The 27,080-nt window shown below is 41.2% G+C and overlaps 3 protein-coding genes across 3 annotated transcripts in view; 2 read left to right on the forward strand and 1 right to left on the reverse strand.

The window, feature by feature from the left end:
• Nucleotides 1-971: 971 nt before the first annotated feature.
• On the reverse strand, nt 972-3,490 carry MOCS3 (molybdenum cofactor synthesis 3). Its single transcript, XM_041733067.1, has one exon. The coding sequence runs from the start codon at nt 3,488-3,490 to the stop codon at nt 2,081-2,083; it is 1,410 nt and encodes a 469-aa protein (XP_041589001.1). The 3' UTR covers nt 972-2,080.
• Nucleotides 3,491-3,772: 282 nt separating this feature from the next.
• On the forward strand, nt 3,773-23,661 carry DPM1 (dolichyl-phosphate mannosyltransferase subunit 1, catalytic). Its single transcript, XM_041733069.1, has 9 exons — nt 3,773-3,961; nt 7,121-7,220; nt 12,695-12,728; nt 14,261-14,337; nt 14,422-14,447; nt 16,962-17,057; nt 20,124-20,192; nt 21,996-22,110; nt 23,003-23,661. The coding sequence occupies exons 1-9, from the start codon at nt 3,801-3,803 to the stop codon at nt 23,105-23,107; spliced, it is 783 nt and encodes a 260-aa protein (XP_041589003.1). The 5' UTR covers nt 3,773-3,800; the 3' UTR covers nt 23,108-23,661.
• Nucleotides 23,662-26,880: 3,219 nt separating this feature from the next.
• Nucleotides 26,881-27,080, forward strand: part of LOC121477966 (activity dependent neuroprotector homeobox) — a 33,245-nt gene continuing 33,045 nt past the window's right edge. Inside the window, exon 1 of the mRNA XM_041732603.1 lies at nt 26,881-27,005. The gene's annotated coding sequence lies outside the window, so the exon portion shown is untranslated. The remainder of the gene's footprint in view (nt 27,006-27,080) is intronic.

Consider the following 27,080-nt stretch of genomic DNA (forward strand, 5'->3'; position numbering starts at 1 on the left):
TGCAAGGGCTTTGTCTGATCCACAAGCTATTAAACTTAAAAAAAAATTATAGCCAGAGATACAAAGATTTCACATTGGGGCAGCCCACGTGGCTCAGCGGTTTAGCGCCAGCCCAGGGCGTGATCCTGAAGACCTGGGATCAAATCCCATGTCAGGCTCCCTGCATGGAGCCTGCTTCTCCCTCTGCTTCTATCTGTCCCTCTCTATGTCTCTCAAGAATGAATAAAATCTTTAAAAAAAAAAAAGATTTCACATTTATATCTGTCATTTCTCAGGAATATAGACCTGGATGCGACAATCAGCTGGAGAGCGGAGACCCTTTTGACAAGGCATGTATTCTTCAACTTACCACAGATACCGACCAAATCTTTTTTTTTTTTTTTAAGATTTTATTTATTCATGAGAGACACACAGAGAGAGACAGAGACACAGACAGAGGGAGGAGCAGGCTCCATGCAGGGAGCCCGACGTGTGACTCCAGGATCATGCCTCAGGCTGAAGACAAGCGCTCCACTGCTGAGCCATCCAGGGATCCCCCCAAATCTTTCCTTTTAATTTTGTATATAGAGGTTAGGCAGACTACCTGTCATTTTAAGAAAATATTGTTTAGTAAGTAAACATAAAAACACCTACATTTTGTGCTATTATGAAATACTGGTATAAAATAGATTAAATCAAAATAGAAAAGGCAATCTGAAGGGGAGAGATGGGGAGCTGTTTGGTGGTGTAACGTTTCAGCCATGCAGGATAGGGGGTTCTGGGATGTGTTACACAGCATGTGCATGTGGTTGACAGTACGTACTGTACACTTGGAAGTTAATGAGAGGGTGAAAGCTGTGTGTTTTGCCACCATAAATAGAATCAATATTAATTGATGGTAATCACTGCATTAACCCAAGTGAAAAAAAACAGGACAAAATAACGCAGAAAAAGGACTTGATGAATTCAGCAAAAACTTACCAAACTATAAAAAGAAGGAAACTTCTTTAATATGATAAAGGGTAGCTACAGTAAAGTAACAAGTAATATTGGTCAAACAGTCAAAGTTTTTCACCTGAGATCATGAAGGAGATAAAAATGCTCACTATTCCACTTTAATTCAATACCGTATTTGGCATCCTTGGCCAGTAAGAAAGTAAAAGAACAAACTGGATAAGGAAAAAAGGACAAGGGAGAGCAGGAGGTTGGGGCTCAGGCTTGAAGATTCCAAAGCAAGCCAAATCACAGTAAGACAGAGTACAATCACTGCAAGAAAAAAAATTTTTTTTAAGCCAGCAATTTATGAGAAACTGACAGAATGCTAAGGTGGTTTCCTTTACCTTACTAGAAATGTCTTTGATATCAATTTGAAGTATTCAATAGAATGACCCTTTCCCATATAATTAAACTAATTTACATTTTTAGACATTTCTGTAGAATATATGTTATCATTTGAAGTAGAGAGAAGACCCAGTGTCTTAGTAAATAAACTGTCCTTAAGTATATGATCTGTGATCAATTCAGGAAGACTAAGTTTACTACAACTTGCCAAGCATTAAAATAGACGATTTAACATATTTTTTGAGGGGCACCTGGGTGGCTTCATTGGTTAAGTGTCTGCCTTTGACTCAGGTTGTGATCCCAGGGTGCTGGGATCGAGTCCCACATCAGGCTCCCTGCTCCATGGGAATCCTACTTCTGCCTCTCTGTCTTTCATGGATAAACAAAATCTTTAAAAAAAAAAAAAAAAAAAGTATTTTTTGTTGGGAGAGGTGGAGAAAAAAAGCAGAACAGAGAAATGATCTGTCCAAACACAAAATCCTGTCACTTAACATTAAAATTCACATGTTCAAAACAGCTTCCAAATGCTGAAAACACAAGCCACTTCTCAGAAACTGTATTAAAACCCATTAATAACTACAACATCCAATACATTACAACAAAAAAGCCCCTTATAAAAAGGAGTCCATGTATTCAGTTATTGGACAATCCCAGTCTCTCTTCCACGCATTCCTGGAAAAAAAATACGAACAAATGTATCTTTTGGGTAACACAGGGCAATCAATCCACATCTTGCTCAGGTCAGGCTCTACCATCCACTTCAGTACTGAGGAAACGTTCCATCGATTTTGGCAGCCCAGGCCATGAGGCCACCCACAACATCCTGAACTGTTAAAGATTCTAACTCCTGGACTGCTGTCAAAGACTGCAGGATCTTCACGGCTTTCTGGGAGTCATTGCCCAGTTTGCAAATCACATAAACTGGGAAAGCTGCCCCTGCCTGTGCGCCCTGCTTCCCTTCCCGGATTGCTTCTCCTAAGAGTTTCAGGCTCTCCGCGTTCCTCCGCTCCAAGTGTTTCAAAGGAATGTGCAGGGCATGAGGCAAACGACAGATGTCCACCTCCACTTGAGGTCTGACGTCCAGCAGCAGGTGGGGTGAGCCTGAGTCCAGAAGTCGCTTATAGTCGGCGACCGAAACTCGCTCCTCTGGGCTCAGCAACTGCAGGGAGCGGCACTTATCGGTGGCCGAGGAGCCGCAGAAGGCTTCGTAGTCCTGCAGGGCAGTCACAGTGGGCCGCTCGCCGCAAGCCGCACAGTCAAGCCTGCGGCTCCGAAGCTGAATACAGCGAAATTGGCCCCTGAGGGCATCAAAGATTAACAGGCTGCGACTGTAAGACGGACCCAGACCTGCTGCGATCTTCAAAACTTCCAGCGCCTGCAGGCAGCCCAGGACCCCAGTTACGACACCGAGCACCCCGCCATCCGCGCAGTTGGTCACAGTCTCCGCTGGGGGTGGCTGGGGGAACACGCAGCGATAGCAAGGGCCGCCGTCGTAGTGGTACACTGTGATTTGGCCCTCGAAGCGCAGGGCGCTAGCGGACACGAGAGGCCGGCCGGCTAGCACACATGCGTCATTGACCAGATAGCGAGTGGGCACGTTGTCAGAACAGTCGGCCACCACGTCATAGCGGCGGACTAGGTCTAGCGCCGTGGCCGGCGTCAGCGCTCGAGCATAGGGCACGCACTCTACCGCGGAATTGAGGCGGCGCAGCGAGGCAGCGGCCGAAAAGGCCTTAGCCTGACCGGCCAGCGCCTCGCCGTGCAGCACCTGCCGGGCCAAGTTGCTCATTTCTACTACGTCGTAGTCCACAAGGCCAAGGCGGCCTACGCCGGCCGCGGCCAGGTACTGCGCCAGCGGGCAGCCGAGCCCACCGCAGCCCACGACGAGCACCGACGCGGCGGCCAGGCGCAGCTGTCCGTGCACTCCCAGCTCCGGGAGCACCAGCTGCCGGCTATAACGCAAAATCTCCTCCCGAGACAGAGCGGCCTTCGGCGGCAGGGGTGACACCGGAACCAGCCGCTCTGGCGCCTGCTCCGCCAAAAGAGCCGCCGCCAGTCTCTGCTTCAAGGAACTCAGCTCCTCCTCACGCCGGGCAACTTCTGCCTGCAGAGCGAGCACCTCCTCCCTGGAAGCCATGGCGCCACTCCCGGAAGCCGTCCTGAAAGGCATTTCCGGTTCCGGCTTGCCGTCTCCTAGCGACTGGAATAAACTAAAGCGTGGCCACGGAGTTTGGGGGGAAAGTGAGAAGTAGACATGAACCTCACGAAGAAAGGCTCAGATTCAACATTAATGTTTCACGGTTCCTGAATATTTCCAATGGAACCACGAAGAGAGCTTTAGGAGAACTAGAACCCTTCCCCCTAAACACACACACATAGCCCGTCCCCCCCCCTCTTTCCGGATTTGGTACGGTCCGACCCGTCCCCTTCCCGCGCCGCGTTGACGTCATTCCGCTTCCGGCGACTCGCGCAGTTCCGCGATGGCCTCCGAGGAAGCGAGCGGTAACCCTCGTAGGTCTCGGCGGGAGCCGGAGGGGCGCGCCCCGCGACAGGACAAGTATTCGGTGCTGTTGCCTACCTACAACGAGCGCGAGAACCTACCGCTCATCGTGTGGCTGCTGGTGAAAAGCTTCTCCGAGAGGTAGCGTGCCCGGCCTCCCTCCCCGAGGAGTGAGATGAGCTGGCTTCGCCGGCCCGGGTGTCGGCGGTTGGCTGCGCGAGGCGGCTCTGCGCGGCCTGCCTTCGGCTCTCGAGGGAAGCCCTGGAGAGGAGGCCACCCTTGGGGCGAGCAGACGCGGATGCTTCTGGGGTTGTCTCGGGGTCTCATGCCTGCCCTTGGGTGTTATGAGACACCCCGTTTGTTGTACACTCCCGTTCCCCCTCCCCCTTCCCCCGTGTGCTTTCTCTTGTTTTCCTTTTTTTTTTTTTTTTTTTTGGTCGGGTTGGGCACCCTTTGGTTTGCAGCGAGGTTGAAAGCTTGACCTCCCTCTTTTACTTCTAGGTGGTCAGGATGCGGCAGGAGCCGGGAGTCTAAATGAGCACGCTCACTCCCGCCCCCGTGCCGAGTGCTTATGTAAGCATGAGGTTTGATCTCTGTGGGTTAGGGAGCTGCTGCTGCTGCTGCTGCTGCTGCTGCTGGGCTGGGCAACTTCGTTGGTCACTCGTGGATGTCTGATAACGGTCGTTAGAAACTGGAGCTTTTAGAGTTTGAATTTGAAAGCGTTATACGATATATTTTTTTAAAAAAAATTTTTTTTTTCCCCAGAAAAATCCTGGTATTGGTAGAGAAGTAACTTGTTTTAGGGTTGCACCAGCGGGATCATGGGTGGGACGGATGGATCTCTGAAGGCCTTTCCATTATCAACACGGACCAACTTAGGAAATTAACTTTTGAAAATGAGACTATATTCCACATGACTGTGTTGTAGTGTAACCGGGTCATCCCTGGACGCAGATTATTTCTAGGACTTTTTTGTTTTCCCCTTGTTGACGTTTGCTTTACAAATGAAAACAGGGGCTTTGTTCACACGGTATTTTCCAGCATTTAGATAAGGGCTCAACACATAGTGGGGGCTTACTTATTAGAAGAATGTTGCAACAAATAACACCCATACTTTTACTAGTGTACTGGGGATAAAGTCTTCAGGATAGAATTGCTGGGTCAACAGATGTGCTTAAAATTGACAGTTATTGGGATCCCTGGGTGGCTCAGCGGTTTAGCACCTGCCTTCCGCCCAGGGCGTGATCCTGAAGACCTGGGATCAAGTCCCACACCGGGCTCCCTGCATGGAGCCTGCTTCTCCCTCTGCCTGTGTCTCTGCCCCCCGCCCTCTGTCTGTGTCTCTCATGAATAAATAAGTAAAATCTTAAAAAAAAATGACAGTTATTATGCAATTGCTTACCCCCCCCCCAAAAAAAAAGGTTGTGCCGACTTAGGACTGTCATTGGAAGAGTGCCTGTTTCCCCACCAACCAGTCAACCTGAGCTTTAGTAAACTTAACGTTTTTGGAAATGCTACTCTCCAAACATTGCTGTTTTGACTATAATTATTTCATTGGCATAATTATCTCAATGTGCCTGGCTCCTCATAGTTTTTTTTTTTTTTATAATTCATACCTTTTCTCCTTTTTTTAATTATCTTTTTATTTTGGTTTCTATAAGCACTTTCCACAGAGAAATTGTCATATCGTCAATCTTGTTCAGTGTGTCTTCTGAGTCTCACATATTTTTTGCCTTAATCAGAGATGTTTAATGAAGGAAACGATTTTCATTTCAGATGAAGTCAAATTCCTTTAACTACCTTACCCTCAGGTGGTCTGGGCACCTTGAAGTGAGAGAAAGTATAATTTGCTAACAAATGACTTCATTTGTTTATGAAATTTAGCTCTTTCAACATATCAACTAGAGTCAACATCTTACATATTTCTGCTTGTAAAGCAATTGCCCAAAATAAAGCCCCTCGAGCAACTGAAGTCCTGGTATTTACTCTTAACCCATAGGCTGGGTTTGAGTTTAGCTTTCTTCCTAGTTTGTTAGGGCTTTTTTTTTTTTTTAATTTTTTTTTATTTATGATAGTCACAGAGAGAGAGAGAGAGAGAGGCAGAGACACAGGCAGAGGGAGAAGCAGGCTCCATGCACCGGGAGCCCGATGTGGGACTCGATCCCGGGTCTCCAGGATCGCGCCCTGGGCCAAAGGCAGGCGCCAAACCGCTGCGCCACCCAGGGATCCCTGTTAGGGCTTTTTTAAAGCATTTAACTGTGGAATGTGTTTTCTGGTCAGTTTTCTTACATGTTTTTAGTATAGACCAAGAGGAAACAGTGTTGCAGGAGTTTTGCCGCGCTTCCTATAGTTTCCCCGTAAGTTTCCCAATACAGTAATAAAAAAAAAATCTTCTAAAACAGGGTAGGGGAAAAAATAGTGATCACATGTACAACCAAGTATTGTGTTAGCTTGTTTTTAGAATAGAAACTATAACATAAAGTGAATGGAAAGCCCAGAGAGAGATGTTTATTTTGAAGCACATTGAAATCTTATGTAATTCTGTGTTTTTGTATTTAATAGTGTGAGATAATGGGTACAGCTATAATGGTGTAAAAGATTGACACCATTTTATTTTTTTAAGATTTTATTTATTCATGAAAGACAGAGAGAGGCTGAGACACAGGCAGAGGGGGAAGCAGGCTCCATGCAAGGAGCCCGATGCAGGAATCTGTCCTAAGACCCTGAGATTACGACCTGAGCCAAAGACAGATGCTCAACTGCTGAGCCACCCAGACATCCCTATGTCACCATTTTAAAGAAGTTTTTTTTTTAATGGGTGAAATGAAATCATATTTGTTCCTCATTATGTTATTTAAATCTATTTGGGATTAAGTTTAAGAGAATATTCACTCAGCTCAATCAACTTGAGATATCTTCTAAATGTACTTTTGAAATATTTTTTATAACTAAGATTTGATATTAAGGTTATACAATCCTATTTCTAAAGTTTGTAAGTAAAACTTTGTGATATCATATATATAATTGCTCTGATTTTTTAAACTAAAGAGTATATTTTCTGAGAATTTTTTTAATATCTCAGGACTTCATCATAGCATTTTTCAGCAACATGCTGAGTTTGGAGGTGAAATACTGAATGCTTGACATTTATTTCATTTGGTAATTGAAGTTTTCCTTAGTGATTACTCTGACAAATTCCCCTTATGCTCGTAAGAATAAAGAATTAGTAATTTAAAAATATTTTTTAATTTGAGAATGTTGTCTCCAAACAATACAAACTTTCACTTTTTTTAATTTTAGTGGAATCAATTATGAAATTATAATCATAGATGATGGAAGCCCAGATGGAACAAGGGACGTTGCTGAACAGCTGGAGAAGATCTATGGGTCAGACAAAATTGTAAGTCGTGAACATTTTTTTTATATCACTTGTGTTTGTCTAGGGGAAAGATGAGAAATGACAATGCTTAAATTCAATCTATTTTTTTTGGAAACTGAAACAATAGAAAGCATTTTATACACTTGGAATTCAGATGCATTTTCATTGTGCTTATTAAAGTTTTATATGCCTTTGGTTGTTGGGTCAGTAGTAATTTTACAGCAAAGTAGTCAACCTTTGTTTTTTTGTTTTTAAAGATTTTATTTATTTATTCATGAAAGACACAGAGAGAGAGAGAGGCAGAGACACAGGCAGAGGGAGAAGCAGGCTCCATGCAGGAAGCCGGATGTGGGACTCGAGCCCGGTACTGTGGGATCACACCCTGAGCCAAAGGCAGACGCTCAACTGCTGAGCCACCCAGGTGCCCCAAGTCAACCTTTAAATAAACTTTTTATAACTTACTCTGCAGATAAGTTTCCTTGAAGGGCAAAATTAAAGCATGATACTGAATTGATAAGGAATGTTACTGAACTAGATTGCAATTAGTAATGCATGTCTTGATCTTTCTGGCTCCCTTTTTCGGAACTATAAAACCTTGTTAGCTGGGAAGGGTGATTGTTTTCATGTGGAATTTGGCATTTCTATTTTTCAGAGCACTTGCCATCTTTCTTTTTATCTGTAGAACAGTTTGACCAGAGTGGATTGACTTTCTAAGTCTTAAATTTTAGATTTTCCCACAGTACTTTAAAGGATGTTGTTTTTCTACTGGAGTAACTTAGATGTAGAATTCATTTTATAATGGCTTTATAATTTTTGTTTTTGATCAATGGTTTATTTTTATAATGGTTTGTATTTATAAGTGTTTGAATATACTTGTGAGGTCAGCTTTAGATAATTCTTGGGCCAAAAGCATTCAATTAAGTCCAGATTTAATTAGAAAACACATTCTAGGCATTGGGTATTTTACACATAGAGTTTTTCAGTCTTGGCACTATTGACATTTGGGACCTAATTCTTTGCCTTGGATGGGGGGTAGGGGCTGTAATAGGACAAGAGATTCATGAGAGAAAGAGAGAAAGGCAGAGACACAGGCCAAGGGAGAAGTAGGCTCCCTGTGAGGAGCCTGCTGTGGGACTCAATCAGGACCCCAGGATCACACTCTGAGCTGAAGGCAGACATTTAACCACTGAGCCACCCAGGCATCCCTGTAATTGACATTTAAATCATCCCTGGACTCTACCCACTAGATGCCATTAGCAGCCCTTCTCCCCAAGGTGGCAACCAAAATGTCTCTTGAGTAGCATCAAATGACCCCTTTTGGGCAAAATTGTCCCTTCCTCCCAAAAGAGAACCATCAGTATAGACATAAGCAAAAATCTCTTGGAGAACCTTTATTGATATTTGCATTTTAAGAAAAGGCAATTAAGCATTATAAAAAGCTTTCACTGGGTACACATGTTCTTACTTAATCCTGACAGTGAAATAATTTTTGTTCAGTTGGATGAGGTGGTGGTCAGTAGGAACAGTTTAAAGGAAAGATGTTGACTCTCATACACGTGGTAAATCTCTTCTATGCTAGTTATTCTTTCCATATCACACATGGGTAACTCAAAGATCTATCACACCTCCAATTGTCTGAATATCTCCTGATGTACAGGAGGAGATTAAAAATTGACAGATTTTCAGCCTTCTAGTAGTAACAGGTTCATTTTTTGGTTAACAGTTCCCCAGTTTTTCTTTAGAGACTGTGAACCAATGCACTAAATCACATTTGTTATTATGTAGAATACTCTGAGTTATATGTTGTTATTTAATCTGGGAGCATCAACCTGACAGTATTTTGAATACTTTTGTCAGAGAAACTTCATTCAGCCTTGAGTTGTAATTGATTGGTTGATCTTAGGGTATGTCTACTAAATTGAGCTTTTTAAATTCTAAAACAATGTGGCCCTCAAAAAGTTCCATTTTTCCCATCAACCCCATAAAATTCAAAATAATGAGGAAAAAAATTGTATCAGGATTAAGATTTTCCTGTATTACAAGGGAAATCCCGTTCCTTCATTATTTTATTACTGACTTTTGAATCATTAGTAAACTAGAAAATTATTCCCCCCAACAATATCAAGCCATGCTGTGGATGGTGCTTACTTGCTTTTAGGTGATGTGTGTGTTTAGTTGGGAGAGGAGATGGAGAAAAATTATTGAAGATTTCTTAGAATATCAAAATATTCAGCATGGATGCTTTGTTCGTTAGTCTTTCAAACTGGTTAAAATGAATATTTCAGAAAACAAAGTTTTTTCCCTTTAACCTAAACTGAGATGAGAGTTTGTCACTTTCCAAGGTTACACAGCTAACCGTGAAGATGGGACCCTAGAAAAATTGAAGGTGCATATCCTGTATTGTTAACCAGGGTTACTGGGCAGGAGGGTCTGAGATTAGGCTTCAGCCTTTCCTTGTTGAGCGCATCTGTTACATTTGATTTAGGTCATCTGTTTCAGCCTCCAACTTGAGATTAATTTAAGTCACCTATGTTATTTCATAGTTTAGTATTTTTACAAGTTGTTATTTTAACAAAATATAATATATGTTCATTAATTTAAAATGTCTAATACAACTGCGGGATTGAAAGATTGATTTCTGTTGTTTATCCCTAAGTACCAAAATATTATCTAACAGAAAGATCAGTACCTTAATGTACAAAAACAGCCTTTCTTAGCTGAAGATTTGTTTTTCTTTTCATTCTTCTTTATTTCAACTTTTTGAATTTGAGAGTGTGGTCCACTCAAATATTGTGTGATCCTAGGTTTTCTAAAGTGTCATCAAGATTTTTTATGACAAGAATTTTATACAAAATAATTTTTTTGTTAAACAAATTATAGCATCACATGAAGTATCTCATAAGCAGTTGTGGTAAGCATTCTTCAAAGTATGTCTTGTGCATACTTTCCGTGAGCTCACAATGGTTCTCCTTATGGTGCATTTCACTACTTTATGCCATCCTCATTAACCTGAAGGGGTGGAAAAGGGAGGGGATGAAACTAAGGATTGGAAAGTAAAGCAGTGAAACAATGGGAACTTTTTATTGCATAATAAATGGAAAACTACATTCTTGTTATAAAATGAAAAAGTTACTGATAGAACTGAAGTTGCCTTTGATGAGCATTTTTGTGGTCTACCTCCTAGCCCCTTCTCCAGGGGAGACCCCAGTCAGCAAGTTGGTGTGGGTTGCCTCAAACCTTTGTGCATGTATGTATGTGTGTCTCCATTTGTAGAACTAGGCAATGTAGTGTTTTTTGTTTTTAAACATAAATGCAATCTGCCTCTATCATTCTGTTGATTTTTAATTGTAGCTGAGAGATTTTTTTTTTTAATTTATTTATAATAGTCACACACACACAGAGAGAGAGAGAGAGGCAGAGACACAGGCAGAGGGAGAAGCAGGCTCCATGCACCAGGAGCCCAACGTGGGATTTGATCCCGGGTCTCCAGGATCGCGCCCTGGGCCAAAGGCAGACGCCAAACCGCTGCGCCACCCAGGGATCCCAAGATTTTTTATCACTAAATTATCTCATTCTTTTAACTCTTCCATAATACTCTATCATATACAACATGATTTATATTTTATAAAAACTTGAGAGGCAGACACTTGACGGGATGAGCACTGGGTGTTTTTCTGTATGTTGGTAAATTGAACACCAATAAAAATTAATTTAAAAAAAAAAAAAAAACTTGAGAAAAAATTTTTCCAGTAGGAAAAATCTAAGAAAAGGATTATAGAAAATCTAAGGTGAACTTTAATGGATTTGTTTTTTTCAAGGCAGATACCAGGTCAATATTTTGTCAGTAACTATCAGTCAAAATCAAAACCTAACATAACTTTTTTTATTTTGTTCACTGAATGTCTAGTTTTCTATATAAGAGCTAATTGAGCAGGAGTGTATTTTATCTGCGTTCCTCCCCAAGACCTACAGGAGTTTGCATGAAGTTAAAAAAAAGAAATTAACTGGTTGAATTGAACAGAAAATACTTTGTTTAGAGATTTGCAGTCTGAGGTAGCCCTCTTATACCCTGGCATACACAGAAGGGGACAAGATAGGCTCGGGAGTGAGTTTGTTTGAGCCCCGTACCTCAGAAACTTAGAGTCAAAATCTTGGCATTCTACTTTTTCATAAATTTCCAGACAAAAGAAAAAAGCTAAACAAGTAAGTCAAGATTTATATATGAAGCAAAATAATAATAATATTAATAATAATAATAATAGACTAAGTGATTGACAAACAGTAAGAAAAGAAAAATTTTAGTTTTCTTTTTGGGCATTTAATTCTTAAAGTCATGTCATTGGGCCAGTAGAGAATGTAATGAGGTCTCCAAGCATAAAGTCAGGATAAGTTGATGCAGTGATGGCAGCCATTTAAAATCATAATAGGAATTCAAAGAAATAAGTGTGCATACTCTTGCATCCAGTGATTCCGCTTTTATCATGCCAATTACAGAAATAACAGGATTTCTTCAAAAGGATATATGTACAAGTATCTTTATTATAGCAATATTTGTTTTTGTTTTTTTTTAAATTTATTTATTCATGAGAGACACACACACAGAGAGAGAGAGAGAGAGAGAGAGAGAGAGAGAGGGGCAGAGACACAGGCAGAGGGAGAAGCAGGCTCCATGCAGGAAGCCCGACGTGGGACTCCATCCCGGGTCTCCAGGATCAGGCCCTGGGCTGAAGGCGGTGCTAAACCACTGAGCCACCCGGGCTGCCCTATAGCAATATTTGTAATAGCAAATACCTGGAACCAACCTGACTACCATTAAATAATGACCATATATTGTCTGCCTTGTAACCTTAAGCCAAAGAAAAAAGAAATCAACATAAATAAATAAAATCACAACAGGAATTGAGAAAACAAACGTAGCTATCAAGTACTCCAAGAAGTTATAGGATAAATGAGTTAACGGGATGCCTGGGTGGCTCAGTGGTTGAGTGTCGGCCTTTGGCTCGGGGCGTGATCCCGGGGTTCCAGAATGAGTCCCACATCAGGCTCCCTGCATGAAGCCTGCTTCTCCCTCTGCCTCTCTCATGAATAAATAAATAAAATCTAAAAGAAAAAAAAAAAAGAACAAATGAGTTAAATCCTTGGTTTTCTTGGGGGAAAGAATCAACAGATATTCAAAATGATAAATCAAGTAATAGACATAACATTGTTTATATACTATTTTCTGGTGGATAGCTCCAGAAAAAATGTTCAGCATATGACCTGCAGGATTAAAGTGAAAGAATGTTGTTTTTCCAAGCTGTTAAACTATTTGATTTGTTACTAAACATTTTTTTGCTTTGGCAAAAAATGTTAAGCATACTTGGCTGTAAGGTCTAATAAATGCACCTATATTTTAATTTAAAGGAATAAACACCTATAATAAAGTTTTTTTTGTTGTTTTCTTGGGTTTTTTTGTTTTAGTATTTGTGTTAAAATGCCATTTCTTATTCTTGCAGCTTCTGAGACCACGGGAGAAAAAGTTAGGCCTAGGTAAGTAGAACCTCTTACCCCTCATACCTGCTCCTTGCCTTGGTAAGATTTTCCAGTGTGTATTTTCCTAATTTGGAACAAGGCCAAAATACAGTGACCTCCTGTGATGGTTTTTAATGATCTTAATGACATCTAAATAGTTTCACTGGAGTTGCCTGTATCAGTCAAGGTCCACTTGGGAAAACGGAAACCACTGTCAGTCTTTCAGTACAGGGAATTTAATACGAAGAATCTGGTTACATAGGTGAAGGAATGCTGAGAAGCCAAATGGAACAGTGAGGCTACTCACTAGTAATAGCCAGAGGTTGCTTCCATCCTAAGAATGGAGCAACAGTTGGAAGAGATGGTGTTTTTGGAGCCCAGGAACCTAGGCTGTTTAGAAGGGGGTACAATGATGAAGTGGGGGATCCCTGGCAGGAGCTAGAGCCATGGAGGATATCCAGTCATTGCTGGGAGGCAGGGTAAGGAGCATGGGGGCACATTTAGACTTTTCCTTTTCTCTCTCCTAGAAACTATCCCCTCCTGCCTCCCAAAACTATCCAGTTGAGCCAATTGAAGAGACCACCTGGGAACTGTATTTCCATCAATGTAGAGCAGATTAGGGAAGGGCCAGAGAAGGTATCTGAGTGCAGATGTTTTGAACCAGCACACCACTTTAGCCATTAATCTTTGAAAATTTCTTTATAAGTTGCAAAAAGTTATTCTTTATTTTTAAAAACTTTTCTAGTTTTTAAACAGGGTTATAGAAAGTCTCAGATGAACTAAGTCATTCTGAGATGAATATGTCAGTGCCTTGATTTCTGTTGTTGGTTACAGTTACTTATGTTGAGAAGTGGTATGATTTCACTGAAAAATTGGAAGCACAGTTCTTAAAAATTGAATATTTGCTGTCTTGAAGACCATCAGTTCTCATGTATCATCAAGTGTTCTGAATATCTGAACCCAGAGGTTCTTTGAGATTGAAATTATCTGGGACCTGCCATGAAAGCAACCAAGAATTCCTGACCGGTCAGTGGAAATCCAAAAAGCTGTGATCCTCACTTTTTCCAAAAGAAATTAGAAGAGTTCAGCCTTGTTATAAGATACTGTGGTGGTTTGGAACTAGAGAATGCAGGAAGCCCCAAATCCCCACTTATCCTTATCTGCCAGGTCCCTGGGGAACTTTTAGGCAAGGAGGTGGCTAAGTAATTGCAGGCTGCGCCTTTGACCCCAAATACCAGGCCAGGGCTCTAGTGACACTCAGTGGGTAGCTTTTGTGGAAATCGGCCAAGAGTGATGGGAAAAGCAGAAGCAGGGAAATACTTGTTAGCTGGGCATCCAAGCATCAGAAGGTGATGCTTGGGACTAAGGTGAGGTTGGAGATGAAAGAATGGAACAGAGAAGTGTATTTAATAGAGAATAAATAAAGATTTAATTATAGTTTAGTATCGCCTTTAAGGAACTAATGATGCTTTTCAGATGCTTAATTTCTTCCCTGTTCAGGTATATATTTAAGCATTTCTGACAGTTTTCTTTAATATATTCATTTTTAGGAACTGCGTATATTCACGGAATGAAACATGCCACAGGAAACTACGTAATTATTATGGATGCTGATCTCTCACATCATGTAAGTAGTATCTTTCTTTATTAGTTATTCATGATAGTCTAAGCCTGCTTTACTCATCTAATGTTTATTTTTTCTAAATTTCAGCCAAAATTTATTCCTGAATTCATTAGGTAGGTATTTTTAATATTTGAAAGAATTATAATTCAAATCATTTATGTTAATTTTGGACTTATTTTCATTTTTTACTAATTAAAAATGCACATGCTATTTTAAGTTTGCTGTCGGAAATGAAACCAACATGTAGATCTGAGGCTCATAACTAGAGATATGTGACTAAATGAAATATTTTCGGGATAGTCAATAGATAATTCCTTTATTATCTAATCTAAATTCTCCCAGACTACAGGAAAAGATGGCAGGTGACTTCCCTATTAAGGGAAATTTAGCCCTGTATCATAACGGTAAAACACCATGAACAAATAGGGTTTATTCCAAGAATGCCAGAATGGTTCATCATTAAGAATTCATCCATATAACTTATTTGTCACATTAACAAAGCAGTGTGGTTAAGTCTATAGATATTAAAATTTTTTTTTTTTAATTTTTTATTTATTTATGATAGTCACAGAGAGAGAGAGAGAGGCAGAGACACAGGCGGAGGGAGAAGCAGGCTCCATGCACCGGGAGCCTGATGTGGGATTCGATCCCGGGTCTCCAGGATCGCGCCCTGGGCCAAAGGCAGGCGCCAAACCACTGCGCCACCCAGGGATCCCAGTCTATAGATATTAAAAGGTAATTCAATAATTGTACTTGCCACTTCTAATAAAACCTTGAAAATAGAAATAAAAGGAAACCACCTCAATTTGATAAAGACAGCCCAGTCCTAACACAGCCATCTTACTAAATGATGAAATGTTGAATCGTTAATAAACGCATCAAGGTAGACATACCAGCTGTCATTATATATTATGTAGACATTTTAAGTGATGTGAGAACAAGAATTTAGTGTAAACCTTAATAAAGCATACAAAATTGTATTTTGCAAGCAATATAGTTGTATTAGAAAATCCAAGACAACTTGAAACCACTCAGAATAAAAATTTAGAAACTGTTCTATATTGAACTAAATATACTAAAACAATTAGGTAATGTTACTCTCCTATTTCAATTACTTCAGCAAGATCTCATTAACAGATGGGAAGAAACTCATTCTTTTCCTTGCCCATTAAACCGCTATGTAATCTGGCCCTTGCCTCCCTTTCTGAGCTCATCATTGTGCTCTTCCCCTCCACTCGCTGCTTCAGGCATACTCCTTCCATTGCTGTGTCACACAGGGTGCTATGTTTTTTTGCCTTAAAATGCTCTTACCCTGGGATCCCTGAGTGGCTCAGAGGTTTTAGCGCCTGCCTTTGGCCCAGGGCATGATCCTGGGCTCCCGGGATTGAGTCCCGCGTCAGGCTCCCAGCGTGAAGCCTGCTTCTCCCTCTGCCTGTCTCTGCCTCTCTCTCTCTCTCTCTCTCTCTCTCTCTCTCTCCCCCCCACCCCCCCCCGCCTCTATGTCTATCATGAACAAATAAATAAATCTTTTAAAAATAATAAATAAATAAAATACCCTTACCCTGCTCCTTAATAGCCAGCTACTTCTCATCCTTTGATCTCTGCATAAAGTCACCTCAGAGACATCTTCTCTGCCTGTATAATCTAATTCCCAAGAGCCCCTTTGACCTGAGAAGGAAATGGAACCAGGGGAATAGAAAATGTGTGGAAGATACAAAGAGGCCATATGTAGAAGAAAGACCAATGGCTAATAAACCTAAGGGAAGACACCCTGGGATGTTGTCAGGGAAACACGAAGCGAGATAACTGTGGCTGTATTTTATAACCTGTTAGTTTATCATAATTACAAACTTAAAGAGCAGCGCATCTAGCATAGATAAAATGGCAGGAAATGGACACACACAACTATTGCTGGAGGAAGCATGAGTTGCTACAACCTTTTTGGAAAGTAATTTCTGGTGATAACTGTTCAAAATATTTGGAACATTTGTTTCCACTTTGGGTTGTATAAGCACCAGGATAAATATTTGTAAGAATGTTGCCACACGCTATTCATTGTGGTTGTGGTATTGGGGGGTGAGGAGACCCACCATGAAAACAACCATACAAGTATATGGGTCCAGTGTTCTCTGGGATATTTTTACAGCTATTAGAAAGAATGTCTTTGTGGACCTATAGGATATCCATGATTCCATTATGTATATTGTTAACTGACAAAAGGCAGAACGTACCTTTTGGGGTTCCAGTTTTGTTAAACATCCAGAATCCCTGGGGTTTATATGTGTCTTCATTTCTCTGGAAGGGGAAAGGTATGGCAAGTTACCAGGCTGTTTTAGCACTGTTTACTTAATGGGGCCAAGAACAGAATGGAGGGGGATTACGTTTTAGGATGGTTTCACATGGTGCAATCAGCAAATACGACTATTTTTTAGTTTTAGGAATTAATAAAGGAAAACAGGTTTGAAAATCTTACTTTGAAAGATTTTTCGGTGATATAGTTCATCTGTTTTCTTGGCATTGTTTTTCTTGGCAAATCTTAAAAGTTCTTCTTGTGTAGCTCAAGAAAATAACTATTGAAAGGTCAATAGCTTTTTCTAATTGACAGCTAATTTATTTTTTTTCAACAGGAAGCAGAAGGAGGGTAATTTTGACATTGTCTCTGGAACTCGCTACAAAGGAAATGGAGGTGTATACGGCTGGGATTTGAAAAGAAAAATAATCAGGTATATACACATGCTGCGGTTTCTATAGTTTTTATTGTAACTATTGGAAATTCGTTTTTGATGGGCATTTGAATTACATTACCATGCTCCCTTGGGATTTCTGAGATCAGATAGTAAACTTCCAATATGGACTCCCAGATAGCTCCTTATGTACAATTTTTCCCATGATTCAAGTATTTTATATTGGATATTTTTCACTAAGGAAAAATCAGCATAAATCTTTGAACCTTTGTTAGAAATGGACTAATTAAGCAAAATTAATTTTACTGGATCTTCAGCTTTAAGTGAACCTATTTGTATTTTCAGACTAAATAAGTGGTCTTTTTATATTTATGTGCACACATTGTGTGTGTGTGTGTGTATAATCATTTATAAATGAGACACTTTATGATTTCAACTTTCACTAAGCAGCATAAAGTAGGGAGGCTTCGAGGTTAGACCTGGATTAAAATCCTGACTGTCATTTAATTCCTGTGTCACCTAGCATAATATATTGTACCTTTTCTGGCTTTATTTCCCTCAACATAAAATGAAAATGGAAACAGAAAACAGTTTCAGTTTCTATTATTATATTACAAACTATGTTAAAGTTTAGTGACTTAAAACAAGTATTATTTCTCTCAAGTCTGTGGCTTGGCTAGTGGCTCTGCGGGTTTCACCTGGGCTCGTCCATGCAGCTTCTTCAGCTGGAGGGTCAGCTGAGCTGGAAGATTCAAAATGTCCTCATTCACATATCTAGTAGTTGGAGCTGGTTGTTGTCTGGGGCATCTCAGTTCTCTTGCACCTTCTGGAAAGCTAGACCAGCTTCTTTACATGGCATCCTAAGGGCAGCATCTAAGAGTACCAAGGCTGCAGCAGCAAGACCTCTTGAGTCTTAGGCTCCAGGGCTAACAGTATTATTGTTTTGGCCAAGGCAAGCCCATAATCAAGGGATGGGGAAAGGAGAATTGAAAGACCCACAAAGAATTTCTGACCATATTTAACCTATAGCACCTTTTTGTAGTTGTTGGGAAGATGAGATCTATTTTAGCCTATAGCCTATATATATATTAGACATAGGGATCTATGTCGCTTACTACCTAATATATGACAGCATACCTTTATACGTATTCTTACTAGTATTAGTGCTTTTTATTACTCTTTTCATTCTTATTGAAGATCCTGTTAATCTCAGTTCTGACTGTTTTAACTGTGGAACCTTGGGCAAGTCTTTTAAAACCTGTAAGAGTCTCAATCTTCAGTGAAATGAAGGGGTTGGATAAAACAGTGGTTTTTAATCCTGCTGAATATTGGAATCACATAGAGAGAAAGTCATACACGACTGTTCCTTGTCATTTTCCCATTCTCATGCACACACTGTAGACTGGATCTGTCCCATTTTCATTCACACACTGTGTGAATGGATCTCCGGGTGGGGCAAAACAGTATTTTTCACAGGCTCTCTGTATGATTTTGTTGTGCAGCCAATGTTGAGGCCAACAAGTGAGTGATCTCTCAGGCCCTCTGAATTTGGTCATTGCAGCTCTTATTTAAAATTAGGGAGTCCCAGTCAGAGACCCTTTACAATTTTTAGTTGTATTGAGTAGCGTTTGTCATTAGTTGTTAATGTCTACTCTGACTTAGAGTATATACTCCTGAGAAAGATTATGTAATTGCTTGCCCACAAACTCATTTGTATAGACTAGAATTTGAATCCAAGCCTGTTTGACTCTTGCTGCATTTTAATGTTAAAAACCCCAATTTAAAAATACATTCGCTTGATAGAGGTACAAATATATATGTATACATACACCTATATACACATATGCTCACTTTCCTTTGACTAAACCCATTTTGAGGGGTAAGCTGTATCCTAGAATTATTGTTATTGGAAGCAACTTGAAAGGGAAAATGTTTTTGTTAGCCATTATCTCAGCTATATCCCTAACCATGTTATCTGTATAGAAATAATCTTAACTAGGGAGGCCATTGGTAGTTACCTAGGCTTTGGAGAGAAGCTCTTCTTTCCAGTCTGCCCCAGAAAACTTTTTTTTCCTGAATTAGAGCTCACTAAAATACCTGTAATACGAAAGTCACTTTTTCCGAGAGTATTTCAGATCTTTTTGAAAGGTTAATAATAGCTATTAGTAATAGCTTGAAATTGATACTTAGTTGTGTTTGAAGTACATATGCTGTCATTGTTATAGACTGGATGTCTTCTAAAATGTATGTGTTAAAATACTTTACCTTCAAAGTGTTGGTATTTGAGGGTGGGGTCTTTGGGAAGTAATTAAATTTAGTGACCGTGGGGCACTCATAGTGGGATTATTGCCCTTTCAAGAAGAGACCAGAGAGCTTGGCTTCTGTTGCCCTCCTCCCCACTGTGAGCACATTGCGGGGAGGGCAGCCTCTGTAAGCCAGGAAGAGGGTTTTCACCAGAAACCAGGTCGGCTACACCTTCATCTTGGACTTCCTAGCCCTCAGGACTGAGAGAAAGAAATATCTGTTGTTTTAGCTACCCAGTCTCTAGTATTTTGTTATAGTGGCCCAAGTAGACTGAAACAGTCTCAGAATGAACCTTTGTTCAATTTCCAGAGAGTGCCAGAAACCAAAACCCTTTCGATTTACATACCTTCTTTTTTTTAAAAAAAGTGCCATTTTTATGCAGACTGACCTGTTGCCTGATTGAAACCCATGATCCTTTGTGCTTATTAGAATCTGAAAAGGAGACTCCAAATCCCTGATCCCTTTTGCTGTCTGAGAGATGTTCATAATTCTAAATGAGGACTGTTGGCAAACATTCAAGTTGAATTAAAAATCTGTTATCTTTCTTACCTAAAGCTTAAAAGAATGATTGTTTTATAGGTGCTCTCTAAAGTCCAAAGGATAAGAGTCCCTATTTTCTCAAAAATAAGAATGTCAGATCTTTTACTGACTAAACTTTGTCTTCTATAAAATTGACATTTTTGTGAAATAGTGTTGCATGTATGAATTAGTGTAGCAGTTTTAGCACTTTGATCTTCAACGTGTTTCTCTTTGTTTCGAAAATTATTTCATAAAGAAAATCTAATTGTTTTATTTAAACAGCCGCGGGGCCAATTTTTTAACTCAGATTTTGCTCAGACCAGGAGCATCTGATTTAACAGGAAGTTTCAGGTACAGTAAAAACTTGTGGTTTTATATTTTCTATTATTTCCAACTTCTTGCCTAAATTTCTTCATATACAATGGCTTATTTTTAGAAACGCTTTTCATTTCTACCCTATTTTTGTTTTGGAACACACAGAAAAAGGCAGACTGAAGTTCCTTAAAGGTTGCTAATGAGGACTGAGCATCTTCTTAAGGAAAAATGTACTTTCTAAAGAGCATCAAAGACAGGGCTTAGGTTAGTATGCTTGTTAACATTCACATTGGTGCTCAGCCCTTAGCGGGGGACCCAGGGAACCAAGGTGGCTACCCATTGCTTATTCAGAACATTGCTATCACTGGTAATATGCTCCAAAGAACAGCACCTCTTCCAGCAATTTTCTGCAATTTCTATGAATATTTATAGCACTGTCCGCAGAGTTTAAAATGTTAATGTTTTGGGTGTTTTCAGTTACCTTGATCTCCAAATGTTTTTTGTTTTTTAAGATTTTATTTATTCAGGAGAGACACAGAAAGGCAAATATGTAGGCTGAGGGAGAAGCAGGCTCCCTGTGGGGAGCCCGATGTGAGACTCAATCCCAGGACCCTGGGATCACGACCTGAGCCAAAGGCAGACACTCAACCACTGAGCCACCCGGATACTCCTCTATATGTTTTTAATTTTAAAAAGAAATTCTTGTTTAATTGGAACAAAGCCTCCTTCCAGGTTGGGGGGAGGGTAATTTATCTCTCAAACTGTATGTTGCCTGTCCAAACTTCATGCATTAGTTGATAATTTATATTACTTGGCATTTGCTTTTTTCCATTAAGTAATGTTAATTCTTTTGTCCTTTGTTAAAATTGACTAGGTTAAGATAGGAACCTAGGGGGAATCCCTGGGTGGCTCAGTGGTTTAGCGCCTGCCCTTGGCCCAGGGCGTGATCCTGGAGTCTTGGGATTGAGTCCTGCGTCGGGCTCCCTGCATCGAGCCTGCTTCTCCGTCTGCCTGTGTCTCTGCCCCTCTCTCTCTCTCTCTCTCAAATAAATAAATTAAATAAATCTTTAAAAAAAAAAAAAAAAGATAGGAACCTAGGCATTGCAGGATTGAGGCAATCCTGGGAGGATACAGCTGTTACCATTTGAGGTCACAGTTAGACACCTGTCATGGGCAGATGTGCCGCCCCACTTTAGATGGGCTGCAGGCCAAACATAGCCCATCAGATTTACAAAGAGAGAGCAGCTGGGAAGTCCTGTGGGTGAACCCAGTCACTTTCTTCAGGAGCTCCCTGTTATTAAGTCCCCTAAAGGGACTTTGTTTATCCCAGGTTAATTTGAGTAGATCTTGGGAAATAGAAACTGCTCAGACATTTATGTGGAAACACCTGTTAATTACTGGGTTTGCTCTTGTCATCTCCTTTATATTGTTGATTAATCATCATCTATCAACTCTATTGTTACAATATTTGAAACCGGTTTTCTTCAGTCAACTTTAAAAATAAATTTTAAAATTTAAAGCTAAAACCAGTGGGTGGTTCTGCTTCAAATTATTCACTTTACTGTATTTTTACAATTTCTGGTAGTATGGTAGAAAAAAAATTTCCTAAAAGATACTAAAAATTCATTTTCAAAATTATTCTAAATTATTTACTAAATATTTCATGACTGTTCCGGTTCAGGACAAATGTATCATAATCATAAGCCGTGACAGTTTTTCTATATACAAATGACTAATGAAAGTTTTAGGTTTATAAATAACCAGTGAACTTTCAAAAAGTCAAGATACCTATAAACAAGTATATATCTAGGTGTTCACGTATATTTTAATTTCTCACAGGTTATATCGAAAAGAAGTTCTACAGAAATTGATAGAAAAATGTGTTTCTAAAGGCTACGTCTTCCAGATGGAGATGATTGTTCGGGCAAGACAGTTGAATTATACTATTGGCGAGGTAGGCAAACTGATGGTAAATAGTATGTTGTATTCCTAATAAAGAAACAGGTTTAGACTTCTAGTAAAAAGTTTAACTTGCATGACTATTAAATATATGAAGTCTTCCAGTTGTTTAGAATATCCATGCACCAAAGGGTGAAAAGTCACTTTCAAATTAAGTACATTTGACCTACCGAGATTTAAAACATTAATAAGAAGGCACCATTCCCTTTTAAAGAACTAAAAGTTGCTGGTACCTTCTGCATCTTGCTTGCCCTTTCTTCTGACCACTCAGCATTGTGGGATGAATGTGTTTGCTCCTTTTCTTTTTCCCATAGCCAGGAGCCACTCAAATCATGAATCCATTTGCCATTTTCTATGAGTAAATGAAGAGGACAGGAATTATGGGGACAGGAAGTGGTCAGTAATATTTCCAGCTAGCTAGTGAGCTCTTAGGAAAGGCTCTCCTCCTTTAACCCTGATGCCTTACTCATAGCAAGAAAATAACTAGAATGTCATATGTCTCCTGTGGAAGTGTTAAGATTTGTAACTTAACACTAAAACATAGTGACAGATTTAATGGACTACTGAAAAAATTAAATGAAAGGCCATTTTACTTTTGGAGTATAATTTTTTCTCAAAATACAGGTTAAAACTTTGTCAACAGCTTAATATTCAGGATCATTGCTTTTCATATGGGTGTAGATTTGGTTCATAAGACTTATTTTTAGGTAATGAAATGTTTAAAGATTTGGAGGTACAGTTTGCTGTAAGAATCATGTAATTCTGAACCAACTTGAAGGACTTACTATCATAAGACAAATCTTATTTGTATTGTATTGTCGTATGCATGCTGTGCTTTCTTGTATTTTTGAAGACTGACTTAACGTATATATATTTTTTTTTACTAGGTTCCAATATCATTTGTGGATCGAGTTTATGGTGAATCCAAGTTGGGAGGAAATGAAATAGTCTCTTTCTTGAAAGGATTATTGACTCTCTTTGCTACTACATAAAAGAAAGTTATTCATTATACTTATCATGTTGAGTTCATTTAAACATAAAAGAAGCCTGGTTGCTGATTTTTATAAAATGTACTCTTAGAGCATAAATCATAAGGTAAGGTAAATTTCATACAAATCTTTTTTTCTGAGGAAACTCCATTTTATATGTCAAATTAAATTAGAAAAATGAGCAGTGTTTTCAATTTTCATTTACATTTTGCTGTATTATTAAGACTTGTAAATAAATGTATTGGGTTTTTCAGAAAATACTGAGCTTTCATTAGAGTATGTGAGCGCAGAATTTCTTACATGGTAAAGACTTTGAAGTATATTAAAAAACTGGATTCATAGCTCATTGTAATAGATACCAGAAGTAAGAAGAATGTTAATTATATTCATGAAATATATATGGCTGTTTCTGTATATATGAAGAAGTAGACCCCTCTGCCCTTTCTTTAAAAATGTATCTCAAATTTCTTAAACTAGATAAAACAATATGTTTAGGCCACAATTTCATCTGTCAAAGCAAGCTTATTTAAAATACATATTGTGAATTGGAAACTTGACATCCGTTGATTGCATAGCTACTTTTTTTTCTATCTTCAGCAGTACCTTCTATCAGTAGGAAAAAATATTGATGACATTGAGGCATCAGTAGTCTTGATGACTTCAATACTTAGCTGCTATAGTATTTTTAAACATCTTACTAAGCTTTAAGTGTTCCACCAGTGAGTGCACTGTTAAGTTGTTCATTAAAGCCAGCACACATGTTCTGTTTATCTACCTTCTCTAAGCTAAATGTTTCAAAAAAAAATTTTAACTGTAGCATAGCTTAGGGAACACATGGTATCTTTTAAATTTGTGGGAAGGCATACTTTGAGCAAATAAGCTTAAGAGCCGGTTGACGTTCCTTTGCAAGGAAGAGACATCTCTAAGTTATTTAATAAGCATATTTATTGAACAGTATTCCTAATTACATTTTCCTGGCTTAATTTGACTGCTAAAGAAATTTAAAGTCTGATTTTTCAATTGCATTTCTAACAGATCGTAATCAGAAATTAATATCAGACTATAAAACCTTTGGTGTCATTTTGAACATTACCTACTCCCATAGTTGAATCCATGGGACACATTCCAAAAGGGCCTCTACTATTCTATGTCCCTTTTACAAAGAGCTGTTTAGCTATCCAGCACACCAGGGGCCCACCTTCCTTGGGGAAGTGACATCTCTCATCATTAATAACTAGAAAATTCATCACTGTTTAATGTAGAATTAACCTAATGTAATAGAAATACAATACTCTTTTCTGTTGAGTGTTAAGATTCTCCTCTTTTTCATCTAAACCCAAAGATTTTATTGTCAAGTATATGGAGCAGAGATTAACTACCTCAGAGAACTCATTATAAATTATTGCCTTCTCAGACCTCACTAGAGTAGATAGCTATCTTATGCCTTTTTAATCTTTTAATCTTACTCCCATAGTCACAACACTGTCACTACTAGAATTTATAGTAAAGAAAGTATTTAAGCAGTGAAGACTTTTATCATGTAGAAGTTATTTAGAAAAGAATCTGGACTATTTAGATGCATTTCTGTAAGACATCTGATGATTTAAACACTAAAATCTCAAACATTTATATGTGAACCTAGCATCTCTTTTTACTTTGTAAATTAGTCCAAGGATAAAATCCAGATGTTTTCCCTTTGTATTATCACTGTATGAACTCTATACCTAAGGAAAACTAAACTTGAGATAAATGGTTTTGCTGATTTCATAGTAGATTTTGCCTGTCTTCTGTAACATGTAATTAGATTCTTCATCTTTGTTTCTCTAAATCAAATGCTTGTGCCACCCTCTCTCTCACACACACACCCCCCCCCCTTTTTTTTTTTTTTAACTTTTCCAGCTCTTGTTTTCCTTTGAAATACTGATTTGGCTTTTAAAGATTTATCTTATCACAATTTCAGAAACTAATGGAATTCTGTATTGGTTCAAATGGCTTGTTTAAACCTGCTAAGTGAAGTCTTAGACATTGAGCTATATGTAACCACAGTCTGTACTATTTTCAGTTTAGTCAGAATCTTTGAGATGTTAAGTACTGTTTGAAACTGTTTTAACTTGAAATTTAGAGAAACGGCCAAAGATCAGTGTATTTACAGAGCACACCTTAGGAAAACAGGGTTGGTTAATCCTTCATGATGGTGTTCCTTACTCTTCAGTATGTTTAGCCAATGACATACTCTTAGATACAGTCTACTCCAAAAGGTGGGTTCAAAGATGTTGAGACAGCGCGTTGGTTGGGATTGACCTAAATTTACACGAGCTGTCCATGTGCTGTCTTGTGACGTCCACATTGTGGTAACGCTAGAATGACTGTCCTTGGGACCACAGTTGAAGTGTAGTTTTTGAGCATCTTCTGGAGGCCCATCAGCAGCACCCTTTCTCCTCTTCAGGCTTCACCGGCCCAGAGGCCCCAAACGCTAGGCTCCCATTTGTTTTCTTCAGGCCAAAGAGAAGAGCCCATCTTTGACTTGGAAGAGTCAGCCCCTGTCCACTAGGTAACCCACCCGCCGGGAAGGAACCGGGGCTCCGTGGGCTCGTGTCCCATCTCCAGTCGGTGTGTGAAGCACGAGGCCCTCACACCTCTTTTAAGGCAGGAGGCATCGCGCTCGAGCGGCCAGGTGCCCCTGCCCTTCCCGCTGCTGCCCGGCCCGCCCGGCCCGCCCGGCCCGTGAGAGCGCAGGCCTCCCAGCACGTGGAGCCGCCGGGCTGCCCACACGCCCCCTCCCGCCAGATGTAGTCCAGGCCCAGCTGGGCCCGCGCAGGGATCCCCGGCACGGCCACCTGACTGAGTGCAGGGCGTGCTGCGGCCCGCTGCTGGTGCCTCCGCCGCCGGCGCTGCGGCCAGAGGAAGGCGCCCGCCGTGCACACGGGCCTGGAAGCGCACTGCGGCCATTATCCGCGGCGCCTCCTAGTGGGTCAATGGCAAATCCTCTTGGTTCTCGCGAGAGCTCCCCCTCAGTGGGGATTATATAATTTCCCTTAGGTGGGGGTGCTGGTGCCACCCTCCCTCCCAAAAAGTTAGGTGCAAGCCCAGGTGGGAGTGAGAGAGTGGTCCCTGGGGGACAAGGGGGGAAGGGGTGCTGTCCCCCACTGCCCCCCCTACTTAGCTGGACAATGAGTCCTCTTATGCTAATGAGGTATTTACGTCACTTCCGCTCTTTCTCGGCCGCCATTTTGGCTAGGGCAGGTTCGGGGACTCGCTCCGAGGCGCTTGTATTGTCTGCTGAGGGGAGACGCGGGATCAGCCCCCTCCCCCGCCCGTTGCCGCCGCCGCCTCCGCCGGCCCGGTCTCCCCTCCGCCGCCCGCCGGGATCCATGAGCTGAACTCCCGCCCCCCCCGGCCGCCGCCATCTTGTGCCCCCTCCCCCTCCCGCGGGCAGCGCTAAGGGGGATTTTGGCGTCTCCTCAGACACAGCTCCCTCTCTCGGTCCCCGCTGCTGAGGAGCGAGAGGAGCGCGGCCGCCGCCGCCCGCCCGCCCGCGCCGGTGAAGCCGCCTCTCCCACACCCTCCGTCTCCTCCCTCCGCCCCTCCTTTGTCTGCACCGCTCGACGACGCTGCCGCCGCCGCCCGCGCGGGGACTGGAGGGAGCCGCTCGCGCCGCCGCCGCCGCCCGCCGCTCTGCTGCGCCCGCCGCGCCCCCCGGCAGCAGCCGCGGCCGCGGCGCGAGCCGGAGCCCGCCGAGCCAGCGCGCGACGAGGCCCCGGGCGCGCCCTCGCCGCCGCCGCCGCCGCCACCGCCGCCACCGCCACCGCCGTGCCGCCGCCATCCGCCCGCCGCCGCCGCCGCCGCCGCCGCCCGGCCCCCGAGCACGCCGGCCCCGCGCGCGCCTCGAGGCCGAGTCAAGGTAAGCCCGCGGCCGCCGCGCGCCCACCCGCGGCCCGGCCCGGCCCCCGCCCCCGGCCCGGCCCGGCCCCGGCCC

Source organism: Vulpes lagopus, chromosome 18 (genome assembly GCF_018345385.1).
Source record: "Vulpes lagopus strain Blue_001 chromosome 18, ASM1834538v1, whole genome shotgun sequence".
NCBI lineage: Eukaryota > Metazoa > Chordata > Mammalia > Carnivora > Canidae > Vulpes > Vulpes lagopus.